The 20181-nt window shown below is 44.0% G+C and overlaps 1 protein-coding gene across 8 annotated transcripts in view; it reads right to left on the minus strand.

Moving 5' to 3' along the window:
* Positions 1 to 20181, minus strand: part of LOC138370587 (inositol monophosphatase 1) — a 275313-nt gene that overhangs the window by 34576 nt on the left and 220556 nt on the right. For 2 of the 8 annotated variants that reach the window (XR_011230154.1, XM_069334999.1), the window contains one exon: positions 9824 to 9975. The exons of the other annotated variants lie outside the window; for them this stretch is intronic. Coding sequence is in view for 1 of the 2 variants with exons in the window: in XM_069334999.1 (XP_069191100.1) it covers positions 9824 to 9975 (152 nt within the window). In the remaining variant the exon portion in view is untranslated. The remainder of the gene's footprint in view (positions 1 to 9823; positions 9976 to 20181) is intronic. 8 annotated transcript variants of the gene reach the window in all.

Consider the following 20181-nt stretch of genomic DNA (forward strand, 5'->3'; position numbering starts at 1 on the left):
TCCTCCCAGCATAATCCTTTTGCTGTTATTACACTAATACACACATTATATATAAGTATCTACATTTGTGTTCACCATAGAGAACCACTGACCTGGTATGGTGAATGCAAACAATAACAGGTGGCCACACAGTCAGTAAACGATGCTGTCTCCCTCCGTCTCTCAGCATCACTCCTCCCACAGCACTAATTATTACAACAATCCTGCTATTATCACAACCCTGGTTATTTATATCAGTCATGGGTCATCTGTAATATTGTCATCGCTAAATAATAACAATTATATATTTATTTTGGCATTTTTCGGCGATGCTGTGGTCACAAGCTGAACATCAATGCTGTTCGCTCATGCTGCGTGCGCCGGCCTTGGTTGCTCCAACAGTACTGTGCCTCTCATACTTGAGAATATTGCCCACGATTTTTTTTTTAAATGGCATCTGTTTACAAGAGCCCTGAGGAAGCTACTGTGAACCCCGTGTAGCCGCGGGCCATTTGAATCAGGCCTGGCACCCTATGGCGTATATATACGCCAAGCGCACCATGGGACATGTTACTCAGGGCGTATATATACGCCATGCGCAGTTTAAGGGTTAAAGTTCCAGGTCTCAGGAAATCTTCCCTATCGATTTTATCAATTCCTGTTACTATTTTGTATGTAGTGATCATATCACCTCTTTTTCTTCTGTCTTCTAGTTTTGGCATATTTAATGCCTCTAACCTCTCCTTGTAGCTCTTGCCACACTTCGGTGGCACAATGAGTGTGCTCTAGCGGGTAATGCTTCAGCGACTTTAGGGGTCATTGCGGATTATGCATTCCCATGATGTCTAATTTACATGTATATGTCTGTGTAGGGAATTTTATTGCTATCACAGTGATACAAAAAAGAACGATATCGAATAAGTTTGGACTTGATAAACTTGAAATGAGTAGCAACATGTTTGCGCAGTTTGGCGTGCACGGCTAACAAACGACTTAATTTTGTATTTGGTGCCGGCATCACGTTAGTTTTGGTGACACGGTATACATATGTTCCTCTAGAACATTTCATTGAGAACACATTGATACCAAAATGAAACACGTACATCAAAAATTACGGTCAAAAACATGAAGAGTTTTAAACTCTTCCGTATGAGTGTAGCCGATGTGCAGTTGGGCGTGCGGTAGCGGGTAACCCTTGGGCAACTTCCCACGGTCTTGCGGGTGGGGTGCACCCATGTTTTGTACTTTACTTTCATATGTCTGTGTACAGAATTTATGGGCAACTTCCCACGGTCTTGTGGGTGGGGCACGCCCATGTTTTGTACTTTACTTTCATATGTCTGTGTACAGAATTTTATTGCGATCACAGTGATACCAAAATTAACAATGTAGAACAATTCTGGGGTTGCCAAACCTGAAAAGAGCATAAACATTTCATTGCTGTTTGGCACTCACTGCTAACGATCGCCAGGTTTTTTTTTTGGTGTGGGTCTCCCGTCGGCTTTGGTGAAATTTTATATATATATATATTCCTCTAGAGCATTCTCTTGCGAAGAAATTGATACCAAATTTAAATACATACATGGAAAATTAAGGTGAGCAGACCGAAAAAGTGTATACACTTTTCAGTGTCGCCACACAGTCACCCGAAATGCTCGGCGCACGAGGGAAAAGTTACAGAGCCTTCTGCCAGGAGCACGATAGTGTTAAGATATGGGCACCACACAACCACTGTATATTCTAACTTTGGCCTAACAAAATTTGTGAACAATTTCTTTAGTATTTCCACATCCATGTATTTAACCCTTAAACTGCGCATGGCGTATATATACGCCCTGAGTAACATGTCCCATGGTGCGCATGGCGTATATATACGCCATAGGGTGCCAGGCCTGATTCAAATGGCCCACGGCTACACGGGGTTCACAGTAGCTTCCTCAGGGCTCTTGTAAACAGATGCCATTTAAAAAAAAAATATTGGGCAATATTCTCAGGTGTGAGAGGCACAGTACTGTTAGAGCAACCAAGGCCGGTGCACGCAGCATGAGCGAACAACATTGATGTTCAGCTTGTGACCACAGCATCGCCGAAAAATGTCAAAATAAATATATAATTGTTATTATTTAGCGATGACAATATTACAGATGACCAATGACTGTGATATAAATAACCAGGGTTGTGATAATAGCAGGATTGTTGTAATAATTAGCGCTGTGGGAGGAGTGATGCTGAGAGACGGAGGGAGACAGCATCGTTTACTGACTGTGTGGCCACCTGTTATTGTTTGCATTCACCATACCAGGTCAGTGGTTCTCTATGGTGAACACAAATGTAGATACTTATATATAATGTGTGTATTAGTGTAATAACAGCAAAAGGATTATGCTGGGAGGAGCCATATGGGTGACGGAGGTGACGTCGTCTGCACGATTTGTCTAGCTGTTTAGAGGGTGGCCACTATGCTCTTTGGGCGCACTACAAGCTTAGGTGTACAGTTACGGTGCATAAAACATGTAGATATTTATATATAATATGTGTATATAGGGTAATAACACTGCAAAAGGTATTGTTGGGGGAGAAAGTTTAGTGCGAGTGACCTTGAAAGAGTGAGGGAGCCACCAGCCGCCATCTGTGTATAGCGACGACTCTTAGTGCCTGAACTAACTATATCAGCTTAGCTGTACAGTTGTGGTGAACAAAATATATACATACTTATATATGACGTCTGTATATAGTGTAATAACACCACAACTGGTATTGTTGGGGGAGAAAGTTTAGTGCGTGTGACCTTGAATGAGTGAGGGAGCCGCCATCCGTGTATAGCGACGACTCTTATTGCCTGAACTAACTATATCAGCTTAGCTGTACAGTTGTGGTGAACAAAATATATAAATACTTATATATAACGTCTGTATATAGTGTAATAACACCACAAATGGTATTGTTGGGGGAGAAAGTTTAGTGCGTGTGACCTTGAATGAGTGAGGGAGCCGCCAGCCGCCATCTGTGTATAGCGACGACTCTTAGTGCCTGAACTAACTATATCAGCTTAGCTGTACAGTTGTGGTGAACAAAATATACACATACTTATATATAACGTCTGTATATAGTGTAATAACACCACAACTGGTATTGTTGGGGGAGAAAGTTTAGTGCGTGTGTTGAGGGAGTGGCAGCGAGTGGCTGGCTGGTGTGTGGCGGTAACTCCTCGTTGCTTTTCAACTCTCAATACCAACTTAGTGGTTCGTTATGGTGACCAAAACATGCCAATACTTATATATAACCTGTGTATAGAGTGTAATAGCAGCAAAACTATTTGTTTATAGTTTTATAAACATAATAATTGAATCACTAATATGCACATCATACATTTGAGTATAGCGATTATTAACCACTTTTATTATATAAATATATTACAATACACACTATTGAATAATATTACTGCAAAAAAACTAAGAAAAAATCAATCGGAGACATTGAAACAATTAGGTAATAATATCTTTGTGGCAACTCCCATCTGTCAACATGGGTGACACTGACCGGGTCTGACGACCGCTCTGTCAACGCCCACTTTTTGCCAGACTTCCTCGGTCAATTGCGCCCAAAATATGTCACCTACGATTTTTTTTTTATTTTTTCCGTGCTCAGGGGACACAAATTAACATGTTTAGAAGACGAAAAAAAATTTTTGAATTTTTTTTTTCTTGCGCACAGGGGTGTAAATGTCCCAAGGACCCCTGAGCAGTGTAAGGGTTAAAAGCAATTCTGAAGTTAGAAAGCATAGCATAGGCTCCTCGCACAATGTTCTTTATGTGGTCCTCAGGTGATAGTTTACTATCTAGAACCACCCCTAGATCTTTCTTTATAAGAATTCTTTAAAGATTTCTCACATAATTTATAGGTTGTGTGGGGGTCTATGTTCTCCTGTTTCACATTCCATAACATGGCATTTATTCACATTAAATTCCATTTGCCAAGTGGTGCTCCATATACTTATTTTGTCCAGGTCTTCTTGAAAGGCATGACAATCATCTGAGTTTCTTAACCTTCCTATTATCTTAGCATCATCAGCAAACATGTTAATATAATTCTGTATTCCATCTGGTAGATCATTTATGGAGACAATGAACATCACTGGTGCAAGAACTGAACCCTGTGGTACTTCACTTGTGACATTTCTCCAGTCCGATACATTGCCTCTGATCACTACCCTCATTTTTCTATCAGTCAGAAAATTTTTCATCCATGTTAGAAGTTTACCTGTCACCTCTCCAATAATTTCCAGTTTCCAGAACAACCTCTTATGTGAAACTCTGTCGATGGCCTTTTTTAGGTCCAGATAGATGCAGTGAACCCAACCATCTCTTACCTGTAAAATCTTTGTAGCTCGATCATAGAAATCGAGTAAATTCGATACACAGGATCTTCCAGATCGAAAACCATACTGTCTGTTTGATATTATATCATTTCTCTCCAGGTGTTCTACCCATTTAGTTTTTATTATTTTTTCCAATATTTTGACTATTACACTTGTCAATGATACAGGTCTATAATTGAGAGAGACTTCCTGCTGCCACTTTTGTAAATTGGAACAATGTTAGCCTTTTTCCAATCTGCTACAACTCCTGTACACAGGGATGTCTGAAAAATCAGCTAAAGTTTTTTTTTTTTATTATTATTTTCTACCACAGATGTGGCCACACATTTATCAGCTGAAGTGGAATGCTGAGCTCAGTGTGGAGGTTGGTTTGACTAGTTTTTGTTTTTCTTATTTGGGATTATTTTTTTTTATTTTGAGGGTGTTGGTCTCATTTTTCATCCATGCTGTAGTATGTTTTGACTTGCAACCTTTCTGGTGCTTCCTAGGTTGATAGCAAGATGATAAGTTTTAAATGTAAAGTTCATGGGCGATTGCTCTCTGCACCTCTTTGTTGGGGCTCCCCGGTAGACTATAAAAACTCTGCAGTTGATGACTCCAAGTAGCATGACATTTAATCAGTAAGCTTTCAAACCTTGTTGGCTTCAGGGAGCCGATAGGGTTTTTCCCCAGAAACAGAATCTGGGGAAACCACACCAAGGCACACAGTCCCAGCGGAGAGCCAGGATTCCAGAAATTGTGTTTATGCAAGAATTAAATTAACACTCCTTGATTGTTGAACAAAATAATATCAAAACAATATGTTAGCGAGATTGAATGTTAATGATAAAGCCTTTGAAATGGTAGTGTATTGTGGTTAATTTGTTACTGTGGTGGTGCTGTTTCTCTGTGAAGCTCTCTATAGTAGAAAATATGGTGAATGAGTGTAACTTTGAGAATAATAATAATTTAAAGAAAATTATTCATTTGTTACTGAAGATTGTAATGAAATGTAATTACCTAAGTGTAATTACCTAAGTGTAGTTACAGGATGAGAGCTACGCTCGTGGTGTCCCGTCTTCCCAGCACTCTTTGTCATATAACGCTTTGAAACTACTGACGGTCTTGGCCTCCACCACCTTCTCACTTAACTTGTTCCAACCGTCTACCACTCTATTTGCGAAGGTGAATTTTCTTATATTTCTTCGGCATCTGTGTTTAGCTAGTTTAAATCTATGACCTCTTGTTCTTGAAATTCCAGGTCTCAGGAAGTCTTCCCTGTCGATTTTATCAATTCCTGTTACTATTTTGTATGTAGTGATCATATCACCTCTTTTTCTTCTGTCTTCTAGTTTTGGCATATTTAATGCTTCTAACCTCTCCTCGTAGCTCTTGCCCTTCAGTTCTGGGAGCCACTTAGTAGCATGTCTTTGCACCTTTTCCAGTTTTTTGATGTGCTTCTTAAGATATGGGCACCACACAACAGCTGCATATTCTAGCTTTGGCCTAACAAAAGTCATGAACAATTTCTTTAGTATATCGCCATCCATGTATTTAAATGCAATTCTGAAGTTAGAAAGCATAGCATAGGCTCCTTGCACAATATTCTTTATGTGGTCCTCAGGTGATAGTTTTCTATCTAGAACCACTCCTAGATCTCTTTCTTTATCAGAATTCTTTAAAGATTTCTCACATAATATATAGGTTGTGTGGGGTCTATGTTCTCCTATTCCACATTCCATAACATGACATTTATTAACATTAAATTCCATTTGCCAAGTGGTGCTCCATATACTTATTTTGTCCAGGTCTTCTTGAAGGGCATGACAGTCATCTAAATTTCTTATCCTTCCTATTATCTTAGCATCATCAGCAAACATGTTCATATAATTCTGTATACCAACTGGTAGATCATTTATGTACACAATAAACATCACTGGTGCAAGAACTGAACCCTGTGGTACTCCACTTGTGACATTTCTCCATTCTGATACATTGCCTCTGATTACTGCCCTCATTTTTCTATCAGTCAGAAAATTTTTCATCCATGATAGAAGCTTACCTGTCACCCCTCCAATATTTTCCAGTTTCCAGAACAACCTCTTATGTGGAACTCTGTCGAAAGCCTTTTTTAGGTCCAGATAGATGCAGTCAACCCAACCATCTCTTTCCTGTAATATCTCTGTGGCTCGATCATAGAAACTGAGTAAATTCGATACACAGGATCTTCCAGATCGAAAACCATACTGTCTGTCTGATATTATATCATTTCTCTCTAGGTGTTCTACCCATTTAGTTTTGATTAGTTTTTCCAATACTTTCACTATTACACTTGTCAATGATACAGGTCTATAATTGAGGGGGTCTTCCCTGTTTCCACTTTTGTAGATTGGAACTATGTTAGCCTGTTTCCACCCGTCTGCTACGATTCCTGTACACAGGGATGCCTGAAAGATCAGGTGAAGTGGAATGCTGAGCTCAGATGCACATTCTCTCAGAACCCATGGTGAAACGCCATCTGGGCCAGCTGCGTTGTTCTTACCAAGCTCCTTGAGCATTTTTTCCACTTCGTCTCTAGACACCTTTATGTGTTCTATGTTGTTCTCTGGAATTCTTATTGTATCTGGTTCCCTAAAGATTTCATTTTGTACAAACACACTTTGGAACTTTTCGTTTAGTGTTTCACACATTTCCTTTTCATCTTCCGTGAATCTATTTCCCATTTTCAACCTCTGAATATTATCCTTTACCTGCAATTTGTTGTTTATGAATTTATAGAATAGACCTGGTTCTGTTTTACATTTGTCCGCAATCCCTTTTTCAAAATTTATTTCTGCCTCTCTCTTCACTGCCGTGTAGTTGTTTCTCGCATCTTTGTATCGCTGGTATGTTTGGGGGTTCGGCCTCTTCCTGTATTGATTCCATTTTTGTGTCTTTCGGTCTCTAGCCCTCTCGCAATTTCTATTGAACCAATCCTGTTTCCTAGTTCTGCATCTCTGTTTTGGTATAAATTTTTTTGTGCCTTTATCATATATTTCACAAAACTTGCCATACATCTCATTCACTTCCTTGCCTAGCATCAAGTCTGTCCAATTATACTCACTAAAAAAATTTCTAAGGTCACCATAATGTCCTCTCCTGAAGTCTGGTTTTTCAACTGCTTCAACCTCCTTATTTTCTTCCAGCTTATAACGCATTGCATACTTTATTCCCAAAAAGACATGGTCACTTTTACCCAAGGGAGGAAGGTACTGAATGTCAAATATCTCTTCCTCCTTCCTGGTAAATATCAAATCTAGCATGGAGGGAACGTCCCCTTCCCTCATCCTCGTAGCTTGTTTAACATGTTGATACAAGAATGTTTCCAGGATGAGGTCTACAAATTTACAGGTCCAAAAATCTTCTGTTTTAGCTTCATATGCTTCCCAGTCTATGGATTTCAAGTTGAAGTCACCGACTATCAACAGTCGTGATCTATCGTTATCCGCTCTCGCTATAATCTCTCTCATTATTGTTATAAGACCTTCACGTTTACTATCTAGCTCCTCCTTTGACCATGTGCTGCTTGGCGGTGGACTATATGCATTTATCATCATTAGTTTATCATCCTCATAGCAGATCTCTAGTGCTATTATGTCAACTTCTTGTGGATTGGCAGTCATTATTTCCTTCACCTTTAGGTGTTCTTTTACCAGCACAGCAACGCCACCGCCTTTCCTAATTTTTCTGTCCCGTCTCCAAATTGAGTAGCCCCTTGGGAATATGACCTCATTTAAAATTACATCTTCAAGTTTTGTCTCCGTGAGTGCAACAATGTCTGGTGTCTGCAGCTGTATTACATCACTTAACTCCAGTATCTTCGATCTCACTCCATCTATGTTGGTGTATGCAATCTTCAGGAACTTGTTCCCCCTCTCCTTATTCTTCACTCCCCCTCTCTCTATTGATTTTGTTGGTTTGCCTTTATGTACCACTTTACTGGTCTGCCTACCCCTATCACTTTGTAGAAAAAAGAATTTATTTCTTCTTCATTCCTGCTCTCATTTAAATGTTTTGCCTTGGCGAGGTTCAGTTTCAGCTTCTCTCTATCTTCTTTTGAAAGATCTCGTCTTAACGACCACCCTTTCCCATCCTCATCCCTTTGCAATTTTCTAGCATTCCTTAGTACTTCTTCCATCTGTTTGGCACCGTTTAGGGTGATCCTCAAAGGTCGATCTTTCCCTTTTACGTACCTGCCTATTCTCCTGTAGTCGCACACATTCTCTCTGTTTGTAAGACCTTCCACGAGGCCAACAATTTTATCTACTACTTTAGCTTCTTCTACAGCTCTTTCTGACCTAGATGTTATCGCCTTTTCTTTGCAGCCAAAAATGATCAGGGACTTACTCCGGTCAACTGTGTTTTGCACCAACTTCGGGTTAGATGCCAATTCTTTCCTCACTTCTAGCCTAATGTTTGTTTTATCTTGGTTGCTGCAGTGTTTGACTTCCTTTACTGCTTCTTCAATTTTTTCCTTCTCCTTGGCCACTTGTGCATAAGTGAGTTGCATATCTTTCTTGCACTGTTCTATTCCCTGTGTAACTTCCTCCATCTGTGCTGACAAAAGCTGTTTCTCCTGTTGAATTTCCTTGCCTAACCTATTGTAGTCATTTATGTTTAAATTTACTTTAACTTCTTCCAAAGCTATTTTTAAGAGTTTATTTTCTTCTTCCATGGCTTTGCAATTTGTTTCCAATTGATTCTTATCCTTGCGCAAGTCTTTCACTAAACCCTCAAGACATAAAACTTTGCTATTCAAATGGTCATTACTTTCTTTCAATTTACTAATTATTTCTACATGAGAGTTCACTATAGTATCTAAATTTACCAACTTGTTATGTAGACTACTAATATCAATGCTTTCTTCATTGAATCCCTCAAAATCAAGCTCTGTTTTGTTTTTCCCCTTGCCAGTGGCCATCTTGAATGTTCTTCTCTGCACTGTAAACACTAGGGCAACTTTTTCTCATCCGATTTTTCACTTCCCTTAGCACTTTCCTGTTATCTCACCTATTTTTCAAGAGCACTATACCTTTATGTTCTCTGGGACACCACTCACTACCATCAACCTGTACTACAATACTTAGGATTGTTGAAATATGCTGGAGCTCCTCTGCTGCAAGTGTTGACCCTAGGGGTGTCACCTTTTGAATCCACTTATATATACCATTATGTATATGTGATAGTATAATGTGATATACGATTGCTGTTATTTTTATAAGGCCATTAATCACGCACAGCTCTCCTATCTTCTCCAGGACTAAATCTTCCCACCTCATAATATGGATACTTTAAGACACAAAAATAAACATTACAAATTACCAGGTCAATGTACATTTTACGCTTACAATATGTGAAGTTATATCATTAATAAATTAAGAGTAATTAAGTTTACATAATCTGATGACACACTTTCAAGTTCCTATGAGAAGACTCACAATGACGTACCCTCAGTATCTAGGATCACTCCCCCTGACTCCTTTATGATCAGGTAACCTGCTGCAATGTCCCAGGCATGAATTCCAAACTCAAAGCAGACATCAATGCCACCCAGAGCTACATGACACATATTCAAGGTGCATGATCCCATGGCTCGAATTCTAAAAGAAGAAAAGATTGATTTGTGGCTTTGATTTGAATTATTAAAAAAAATAGCTAACAATGAATTAATAATAATACTTCACTAACAATAGGGATTTATTTTTTTTAATTTCCATTTGGGACTGAAATAAAATAAAATATCTAAGTATTTATGTCGGTATGGTAACATTTTCTTGTTTCATACGGGAACTCACCCTTCCTAAAGGAAAAGCACTACTGTAGAATCCTACAACAGGTATGTTATATGAGACCACATGAGAATGACAAACAAAAACCAGTTTGAACAGTGCCAAACTTATCTTCTGAAATGACAGGATATAATACAGGAATAATTTAAGTTTTTCACCTGCTACACACTGATGTGAAACATAAGATAAAGACTAACCACGTTATACTTAAAAAACTTCCATTGATCCCATATTCTGTAGGAAATGTGAAAATTAAATCTAATTTTACTATTACTACTACTTGCCACCATCACTACAACTATTATTGCTGTAATTACCTAAGTGTAAGGTAATTACAGCAATAATAGTTGTAGTGATGGTGGCAAGTAGTAGTAATAGTAAAATTAGATTTCTGTGTCATATATATAATGTTTGTACTGTGGGGGATGGAGAATTTCTTATTGTACATAAGCCTACTTGAGGATAGCTAGTCTATTATACTGTATCTAGTTTCCAGTGTGCTGGTATGAAAACTATAAGTGAAAAAACAGTATTCTTTATACGAGGCTAAAGTCAAACTTTTGATTCGGGGAGATGTGTAGTAGTGCTGGTTCTGACGGTCAGGTACCATCAGGGGCCTGACAGCTGAGTGTACAGTGCTTCGGATTCGTAGTCCTGAGGTTCCGGGTTCGATCCCCGGTGGAGGCACAAACAAATGGGCGGTTTCTTTCACCCTGATGCTCCTGTTCACCTAGCAGTAAATAGGTACCTGGGAGTTAGACAGTTGGTATGGGCTGCTTCCTGGGGGAGGGGGGATGTAACAAAAAGAAGGCCTGGTCGAGGACCGGGCCGTGGGGATGCTAAGCCCCGAAATCATCTCAGGATAACATCTCAAGATAACCTCTATCATGCTACGTGGAAAATAGCTTGGTAAAAGGATTGATATCACTGAGTACCTTTAAACTTCTTTTGCAAAATCATTCTATGTTTAGGCAAATGCCTCAGACAACTTAAACCAGGATTGTACCTAAAAAGTTTCTGGGAGATCTTCTACTTTCAGAGCCCAGCCTAGGGCCAGGAGAGGTCTATAATTTTTAGCCAATGCTTTGCTCCTTCCCTTATGTAAGGGAGTTACATCTGCTGATTTATGTGCTTCTAGTATCTCCCCTGTATCCAAGTTTTTTTTTTATACTACACTGAGCACTCAAGTTACTGGTTCTTTTTTTTACAAATCTAGAATTCCATGAGTCTGGGGCGCAGGGCTGAATGCCACGGGCATGTTGTTAATTTCCCTTTCAAACTCTTCAGAGTTCATGTCGATATCAGTTATATTGTCGGGAGGTTTAGATATCATTCATAAAAAAAGTTGTCCAGAGCTCCCACTTTCATGCTGTTTATCAGGGGAAAAAACATAGACTAATGCTGTTTTTTAGGATTTCACTAATTTCTTTGTCATCATCTGTTTATGAACCTTCACTTGTATAGATCCAATACTGGTGGAGATTTTTTGTTATACTTTCCATAGGTGTAGCAATATTTTGGATTGTTCTTTATCTTTTGTATGGCTTTCAGTTCCAATTTCATTTCTCCAGTCTAATGATTGCTTCAGTTTCTGCTGTATTTCTTCAATCCCCTGCTGAAATTATTCCTCCTTTGTTGAGAAAATTGTATCTGGTAAAGCATACCATTATTTTTCCTTCTTCTGTAGTGTTATCTGCATTCTCTTACTAAGATGGTTCTATCTCCGACTTTCTGCAAAAGAACATGTTTCATACAGACTTTGTATGCTTTGCCAGTCAGTTGTGTTCAATTCCTTGTGTGGGATTATTGTTACTTAGAACAATTCTCCATTGACTATTTGCAAGTTCTTTGTTTATTCTTTCCTGGCCAATACTGTACGCTTATTATTAAAACTGAATTTATTGAATAACCCTCTCGCTTGATCAGTTTTTGGACATATTATGAGTATTGATGTTAGTTTGCACTTCAATGAGCTTGTGATCCAAGTACGTGGTATTTAACTACTGAACTCCACCACCCATCTTAGTCCAGGGTGTGGTGGTGGTGCGCCACCCATCTTAGTCCGGTGTGTGGTGGTGCACCACCCATCTTAGTCCGGTGTGTGGTGGTGTGCCACCCATCTTAGTCCGGGGTGTGGTGGTGCACCACCCATCTTAGTCCGGTGTGTGGTGGTGTGCCACCCATCTTAGCCCAGTGTGTGGTGGTGCACCACCCATCTTAGTCCGGTGTGTGGTGGTGCACCACCCATCTTAGCCCGGGGTGTGGTGGTGCACCACCCATCTTAGCCCGGGGTGTGGTGGTGCGCCACCCATCTTAGTCCGGTGTGTGGTGGTGCACCACCCATCTTAGCCCGGTGTGTGGTGGTGTGCCACCCATCTTAGCCCGGGGTGTGGTGGTGCGCCACCCATCTTAGTCCGGTGTGTGGTGGTGCACCACCCATCTTAGCCCGGTGTGTGGTGGTGTGCCACCCATCTTAGCCCGGGGTGTGGTGGTGCGCCACCCATCTTAGTCCGGTGTGTGGTGGTGCACCACCCATCTTAGCCCGGTGTGTGGTGGTGTGCCACCCATCTTAGCCTGGGGTGTGGTGGTGCGCCACCCATCTTAGTCCGGTGTGTGGTGGTGCACCACCCATCTTAGTCCGGTGTGTGGTGTGTCACCCATCTTAGCCCGGGGTGTGGTGGTGTGCCATCCATCTTAGCCCGGGGTGTGGTGGTGCACCACCCATCTTAGTCCGGTGTGTGGTGGTGCACCACTCATCTTAGCCTGAGGTGTGGTGGTGCGCCACCCATCTTAGCCTGGGGTGTGGTGGTGCGCCACCCATCTTAGCCCGGGGTGTGGTGGTGCGCCACCCATCTTAGCCTGGGGTGTTGTGGTGTGCCACCCATCTTAGCCTGGGGTGTGGTGGTTTGCCACCGATCTTAGTCCTGTGTGTGGTGCGCCACTCATCTTAGTCCAGGGTGTGGTGGTGGTGTGCCACCCATCTTAGTCCAGTGTGTGGTGGTGTGTCACCCATCTTAGTCCGGGGTGTGGTGGTGTGCCACCCATCTTAGTCCAGTGTGTGGTGGTGCCCCACTCATCTTAGTCCGGTGTGTGGTGGTGTGCCACCCATCTTAGTCCGGGGTGTGGTGGTGCACCACTCATCTTAGTCCGGTGTGTGGTGGTGTGCCACCCATCTTAGCCCAGTGTGTGGTGGTGTGCCACCCATCTTAGTCCAGTGTGTGGTGGTGTGCCACCCTTCTTAGTCCGGGGTGTGGTGGTGTGCCACCCATTTTAGTCCGGGGTGTGGTGGTGTGCCACCCATCTTAGTCCAGTGTTGTGGTGGTGTGCCACCCATCTTAGTCCAGGGTGTGGTGGTGGTGCACCACCCATCTTAGTCCAGTGTGTGGTGGTGTGCCACCCATCTTAGTCCAGTGTGGTGGTGGTGTGCCACCCATCTTAGTCCAGTGTGTGGTGGTGGTGTGTCACCCATCTTAGTCCAGTGTGTGGTGGTGCACCACCCATCTTAGTCCAGTGTGTGGTGGTGTGCCACCCTTCTTAGTCCAGTGTGTGGTGGTGTGCCACCCATCTTAGTCCAGTGTGTGGTGGTGTGCCACCCATCTTAGTCCAGTGTGGTGGTGGTGTGCCACCCATCTTAGTCCAGTGTGGTGGTGGTGTGCCACCCATCTTAGTCCAGTGTGGTGGTGGTGTGCCACCCATCTTAGTCCAGTGTGTGGTGGTGTGCCACCCATCTTAGTCCAGTGTGGTGGTGGTGTGCCACCCATCTTAGTCCGGGGTGTGGTGGTGTGCCACCCATCTTAGTCCAGTGTGTGGTGGTGTGCCACCCATCTTAGTCCAGGGTGTGGTGGTGTGCCACCCTTCTTAGTCCGGGGTGTGGTGGTGTGCCACCCATCTTAGTCCAGTGTATGGTGGTGTGCCACTCTTCTTAGTCCAGTGTGTGGTGGTGTGCCACCCTTCTTAGTCCGGGGTGTGGTGGTGGTGTGCCACCCATCTTAGTCCAGTGTGGTGGTGGTGTGCCACCCATCTTAGTCCAGTGTATGGTGGTGTGCCACCCATCTTAGTCCGGGGTGTGGTGGTGTGCCATCCTTCTTAGTCCAGTGTGTGGTGGTGTGCCACCCATCTTAGTCCGGTGTGTGGTGGTGTGCCACCCATCTTAGTCCAGTGTGGTGGTGGTGTGCCACCCATCTTAGTCCAGTGTGGTGGTGGTGTGTCACCCATCTTAGTCCGGTGTGTGGTGGTGCACCACCCATCTTAGTCCAGGGTGTGGTGGTGCACCACCCATCTTAGTCCGGGGTGTGGTGGTGTGCCACCCATCTTAGTCCGGGGTGTGGTGGTGCACCACCCATCTTAGTCCGGTGTGTGGTGGTGCGCCACTCATCTTAGTCCGGTATGTGGTGGTGTGCCACCCATCTTAGTCCGGGGTGTGGTGGTGTGCCACCCATCTTAGTCCAGTGTGTGGTGGTGCACCACTCATCTTAGTCCGGGGTGTGGTGGTGTGCCACCCATCTTAGTCCGGGGTGTGGTGTGCCACCCATCTTAGTCCGGGGTGTGGTGTGCCACCCATCTTAGTCCGGGGTGTGGTGGTGCACCACTCATCTTAGTCCGGGGTGTGGTGGTGCACCACCCATCTTAGTCCAGGGTGTGGTGGTGTGCCACCCATCTTAGTCCGGGGTGTGGTGGTGCACCACCCATCTTAGTCCGGGGTGTGGTGGTGTGCCACCCATCTTAGTCCGGGGTGTGGTGTGCCACCCATCTTAGTCCGGTGTGTGGTGGTGTGCCACCCATCTTAGTCCGGTGTGTGGTGGTGCACCACCCATCTTAGTCCGGGGTGTGGTGTGCCACCCTTCTTAGTCCAGTGTGTGGTGGTGTGCCACCCTTGTTAGTCCAGGGTGTGGTGGTGTGCCACCCATCTTAGTCCAGTGTGTGGTGGTGTGCCACCCATCTTAGTCCGGGGTGTGGTGGTGTACCACCCATTTTAGTCCGGTGTGTGGTGGTGCACCACCCATCTTAGTCCGGTGTGTGGTGGTGCACCACCCATCTTAGTCCGGGGTGTGGTGGTGTGCCACCCTTCTTAGTCCGGGGTGTGGTGGTGTGCCATCCTTCTTAGTCCAGTGTGTGGTGGTGTGCCACCCATCTTAGTCCGGGGGGTGGTGGTGTGCCACCCATCTTAGTCCAGTGTATGGTGGTGTGCCACCCATCTTAGTCCGGTGTGTGGTGGTGTGCCACCCTTCTTAGTCCGGGGTGTGGTGGTGTGCCACCCATCTTAGTCCAGTGTATGGTGGTGTGCCACCCTTCTTAGTCCAGTGTGTGGTGGTGTGCCACCCTTCTTAGTCCGGGGTGTGGTGGTGTGCCACCCATCTTAGTCCAGTGTATGGTGGTGTGCCACCCTTCTTAGTCCGGTGTGTGGTGGTATGCCACCCTTCTTAGTCCAGGGTGTGGTGGTGTGCCACCCTTCTTAGTCCGGGGTATGGTGGTGTGCCATCCTTCTTAGTCCGGGGTGTGGTGGTGTGCCACCCTTCTTAGTCCGGGGTGTGGTGGTGTGCCACCCTTCTTAGTCCGGGGTGTGGTGGTGTGCCACACTTCTTAGTCCAGGGTGTGGTGGTGTGCCACCCTTCTTAGTCTGGGGTGTGGTGGTGTGCCACCCTTCTTAGTCCAGGGTGTGGTGTTGTGCCACCCATCTTAGTCCGGGGTGTGGTGGTGTGCCACCCATCTTAGTCCGGTGTGTGGTGGTGTGCCACCCATCTTAGTCCGGGGTGTGGTGGTGTGCCACCCATCTTAGTCCGGGGTGTGGTGGTGTGCCACCCATCTTAGTCCAGTGTGGTGGTGGTGTGCCACCCTTCTTAGTCCAGTGTGTGGTGGTGTGCCACCCATCTTAGTCCGGTGTGTGGTGGTGCACCACCCATCTTAGTCCGGGGTGTGGTGGTGTGCCACCCATCTTAGTCCAGTGTGTGGTGGTGCACCACCCATCTTAGTCCGGTGTGTGGTGGTGCACCACCCATCTTAGTCCGGGGTGTGGTGCGCCACCCATCTTAGTCCAGTGTGTGGTGGTGTGCCACCCATCTTAGTCCAGTGTGTGGTGGTGCACCACCCATCTTAGTCCGGGGTGTGGTGTGCCACCCATCTTAGTCCAGTGTGTGGTGGTGTGCCACCCATCTTAGTCCAGTGTGTGGTGGTGCACCACCCATCTTAGTCCGGTGTGTGGTGGTGTGCCACCCATCTTAGTCCAGTGTGTGGTGGTGCACCACCCATCTTAGTCCAGTGTGTGGTGGTGCGCCACCCAACATGAGACTGATGTTACGACATCGTAAGATTCAAAACTACCATGGGTACATGGGGCTCACATCCTGTTTCTTAGGACTACGGTAAACAGAAGCCATCTTGAAAAAAATTGTCTGCATCCCTCCTGGCAGTGAGAGCCTCAGTAGTGCAAAAGCAGCCAAAGCTGGTACATACAGCTCCAGTGCACAACATAACTGCACAAGACAGGGCAACAGTATCATTTAATGATGAATAAAATATGTAACTGGATTTATTTTGTGTTGATAGTGTCATACATGACCCTGAGTGTACTGTAACAATAAATATGTACAAGGTTTAGATATCAGTGAACACAATGTTAATTATGATGTTCACAGCAAGAGGCAGACATTCACAACACACCGGAGGTTTGTACTGTACACCCAAGGCCTGGTGTACACCCAGCTCCCCCCTCCAACGACAGAGGGGAGGGGAAGCCTACTCAGGTGAGCTGGTTCGTAAAATGGTGAAAACCACCGACTGGAGGGAGGAGGGTGTCAGGGAGCCTCCGGGGCTCGCCCAGAAAATGGCATTTCATTACATTCAATGCTGGTTTTCTGTGGAGAGCCCTGTCAGATCCCTGAAGCTAAATACCCACAAATAAGTAAAAACAGGGACTTACCCGGGAGGTGGCAGCACCACAGGTCTCACGATGAAGATGAGACAACAGGCTGCAACAGACACCCCAAGGCAATACAAGGCTGCAGAGGGCCCAGAACATTAACAAGACATCTGGCAGCCAGGACCCTATTCGATTTCCAAAACCCCTGTGCCCGTATGTCAACCCAAGACATATTACCAAAGACAGCAGCAAAAGCAGCATACTTCCTTACATCTTGGGCATGAGGGTATAACGCAGGCTGACTAGACTTGATGATACTGCAGACAACCTGAGACACACGAGTCCTGGAAAAGGAAACCAGAAAAACTGGATCCACCCAGAGTGCGTCCACTGTCACCGAACCAGTGGGCCACAGGTAGCGATGCAAAGCCGCCACCAGACATAAGACAGGATGCACCCCCACCTGCCTAATCAACCAAACATACAACACCAACGGACCCCCTCTGGAAGCCCGCCAGCAAAGCTTATTCGTTGCCAGCAAAAGAAAGGGCGGCAAAAAAAAAAAAAAAAAAAAAAAAAAAAAAAAAAAAAAAAAAAAAAAAAAAAAAAAAAAAAAAAAAAAAAAAAAACTACCAGGACTAAAAAAAAAAGACACAGAACCCCCAGTGTTGGAGGAGAGCAGGTTTTGTCCAGGTCTCCTTGAAGGGCATGACAATCATCTAAGTTTCTTATCTTTCCTATTATCTTAGCATCATCAGCAAACATGTTCATATAATTCTGTACTCCATCTGGTAGATCATTTATGTAGACAATGAACATCACCGGTGCAGGAACTGAACCCTGTGGTACTCCACTTATGACATTTCTCCAGTCCAATTCATTACCTCTGATTACTGCCCTCATTTTTCAATCAGTCAGAAAATTTTGCATCCATGTTAGAAGCTTACCTGTCACCTCTCCAATATTTTACAGTTTCCAGAACAACCTCTTACATGGAACTCTGTCGAAACCCTTTTTTTTAGGTCCAGATAGATGCAGTCAACTCAACCATATCTTTCCTGTAAAATCTCTGTGGCTTGATCATAGAAACTGAGTAAATTCGATACACAGGATCTTCCAGATCGAAAACCATACTGTCTGTCTGATATTATATCATTTCTCTCCAGGTGTTCTACCCATTTAGTTTTTATCATTTTTTCCAATATTTTCACTATTACACTTGTCAATGATACAGGTCTATAATTGAGGGGGGTCTTCCCTGCTGCCACTTTTGTAGATTGGAACAATGTTAGCCTTTTTCCACACGTCTGCTACGACTCCTGTACACAGGGATGCCTGAAAGATCAGGTGAAGTGGAATGCTGAGCTCAGATGCACATTCTCTCAGAACGACAGATGTTGTGTCCATCATACACTCACTAAAAACCAAAGCTGGGAACATCAGTGAAATCCCATCCATTGTATACAAGAGCGCCTCCCATGCCCTTGCGCCACCTATAGCTCTGCTGTTCAACAAATCCCTTGAGTGTCATACCTTCCCTGATATCCTTAAAAAAGCAAGAGTAACGCCAGTTCATAAAGGAGGTAATCCGGCAGACATAAACAACTATAGACCAATATCGAATCTACCCATACCATCAAAAATATTTGAAAAAATTATCTACAAACAGCTCTACTCCTATCTCATAAAATTCGACATTCTTAGCCCCTGTCAGTTTGGCTTCCGCTCTCAAAAGAGTACCAACGATGCAATTATTAGTCTCCTTGATATAATTTACTCAGCCCTTGACAAAAATGAGTTTCCGATTGGACTCTTCATTGACCTGAGAAAGGCCTTTGATACTGTTAATCACGATTACCTCTTATGTAATCTCCATCATTATGGAATCCGAGGCTATGCACTGGACTATATCCAATCCTATCTTAGGAATAGACACCAATGTGTAGCCATCAATAATATAACCTCTCCCATTCTACCAATAACCGTTGGAGTGCCACAGGGCAGCATCCTGGGACCTCTTCTATTTCTTATATACATCAATGATCTGCCTAATGTCTCTAACATTCTGAAACCTATTTTGTTTGCTGATGATACTACCCTCATCTACTCCAACCCCAACCCACATACACTAAATGATGTTGTTAATAATGAACTAAAGAAAGTCCACTTATGGATGTCAACTAACAAACTAACACTTAACATAGAAAAGACCTACTACATCCTATTTGGAAGCAAGTCTACAAATGAAATTCAGCTTCAGATAGACAATGTAAACATTAGCAATAAAAATGATGGAAAGTTTCTTGGCCTATTCCTAGACAAGAGACTCAACTTCAGCACCCACATACAACACATAACTAAGAAAGTCTCTAAAACAGTTGGTATACTCTCCAAAATCAGATATTATGTACCTAACTCTGCTCTCATCTCTCTATATTATGCACTAATCTATCCCTATCTCAACTATGGTATCTGTGCATGGGGTTCAACCACTGCAAACCACCTCAAGTCCATCATCACCCAGCAAAAATCTGCTATCAGAATAATATCAAATTCTGTTTTCAGACAACACACAGCCCCCTTGTTTAACTCCCTAAACATGCTAAACATAATCTCACTCCATAAATTCTCTTGTGTCAACTACATTTACAAAACCCTGTTCTTAAATGCAAATCCTTGTCTGAAACTCTTCCTGGACAGATGCAATAGGACCCATTATCACCACACCAGAAATAAACCAGCGTTGAATGTAATGAAACGCCATTTTCTGGGTGAGACCCGGAGGCTCCCCGGAGCTTTACCGGCTCATATGCTAATGTCAGACTTTGGCATTAGTCATGTGTATGGAGTTCTAGGGCCTACCGGGGACCACGGCCAGAACCTGGCCCCCTCAGAGAGGCAAGGAGAGCAATAGCCTATAAAAACCCCCGTGTGGTTGGAAGCATTCTATGTCTGCCATCGACCGGGTCAAGCATCCAGAAAGGTAAGCATTCCAAAACAAACCCCTATTCTGGTGAAAATTGCTACCTAAAGCCGAACTAGTGGATAGAACTCTTCAACAGAAAACAAGGAAACTAGTATGACGTCATACGTCGCCGCGCCGCTGTCTGCGCAGCTCCCCCCTCCCCGGGAGGGGGAAGGGGGAGCCCCAGACCTCTCAC

This window comes from Procambarus clarkii, chromosome 32 (genome assembly GCF_040958095.1).
Source record: "Procambarus clarkii isolate CNS0578487 chromosome 32, FALCON_Pclarkii_2.0, whole genome shotgun sequence".
NCBI classification, from domain to species: Eukaryota; Metazoa; Arthropoda; class Malacostraca; order Decapoda; family Cambaridae; genus Procambarus; species Procambarus clarkii.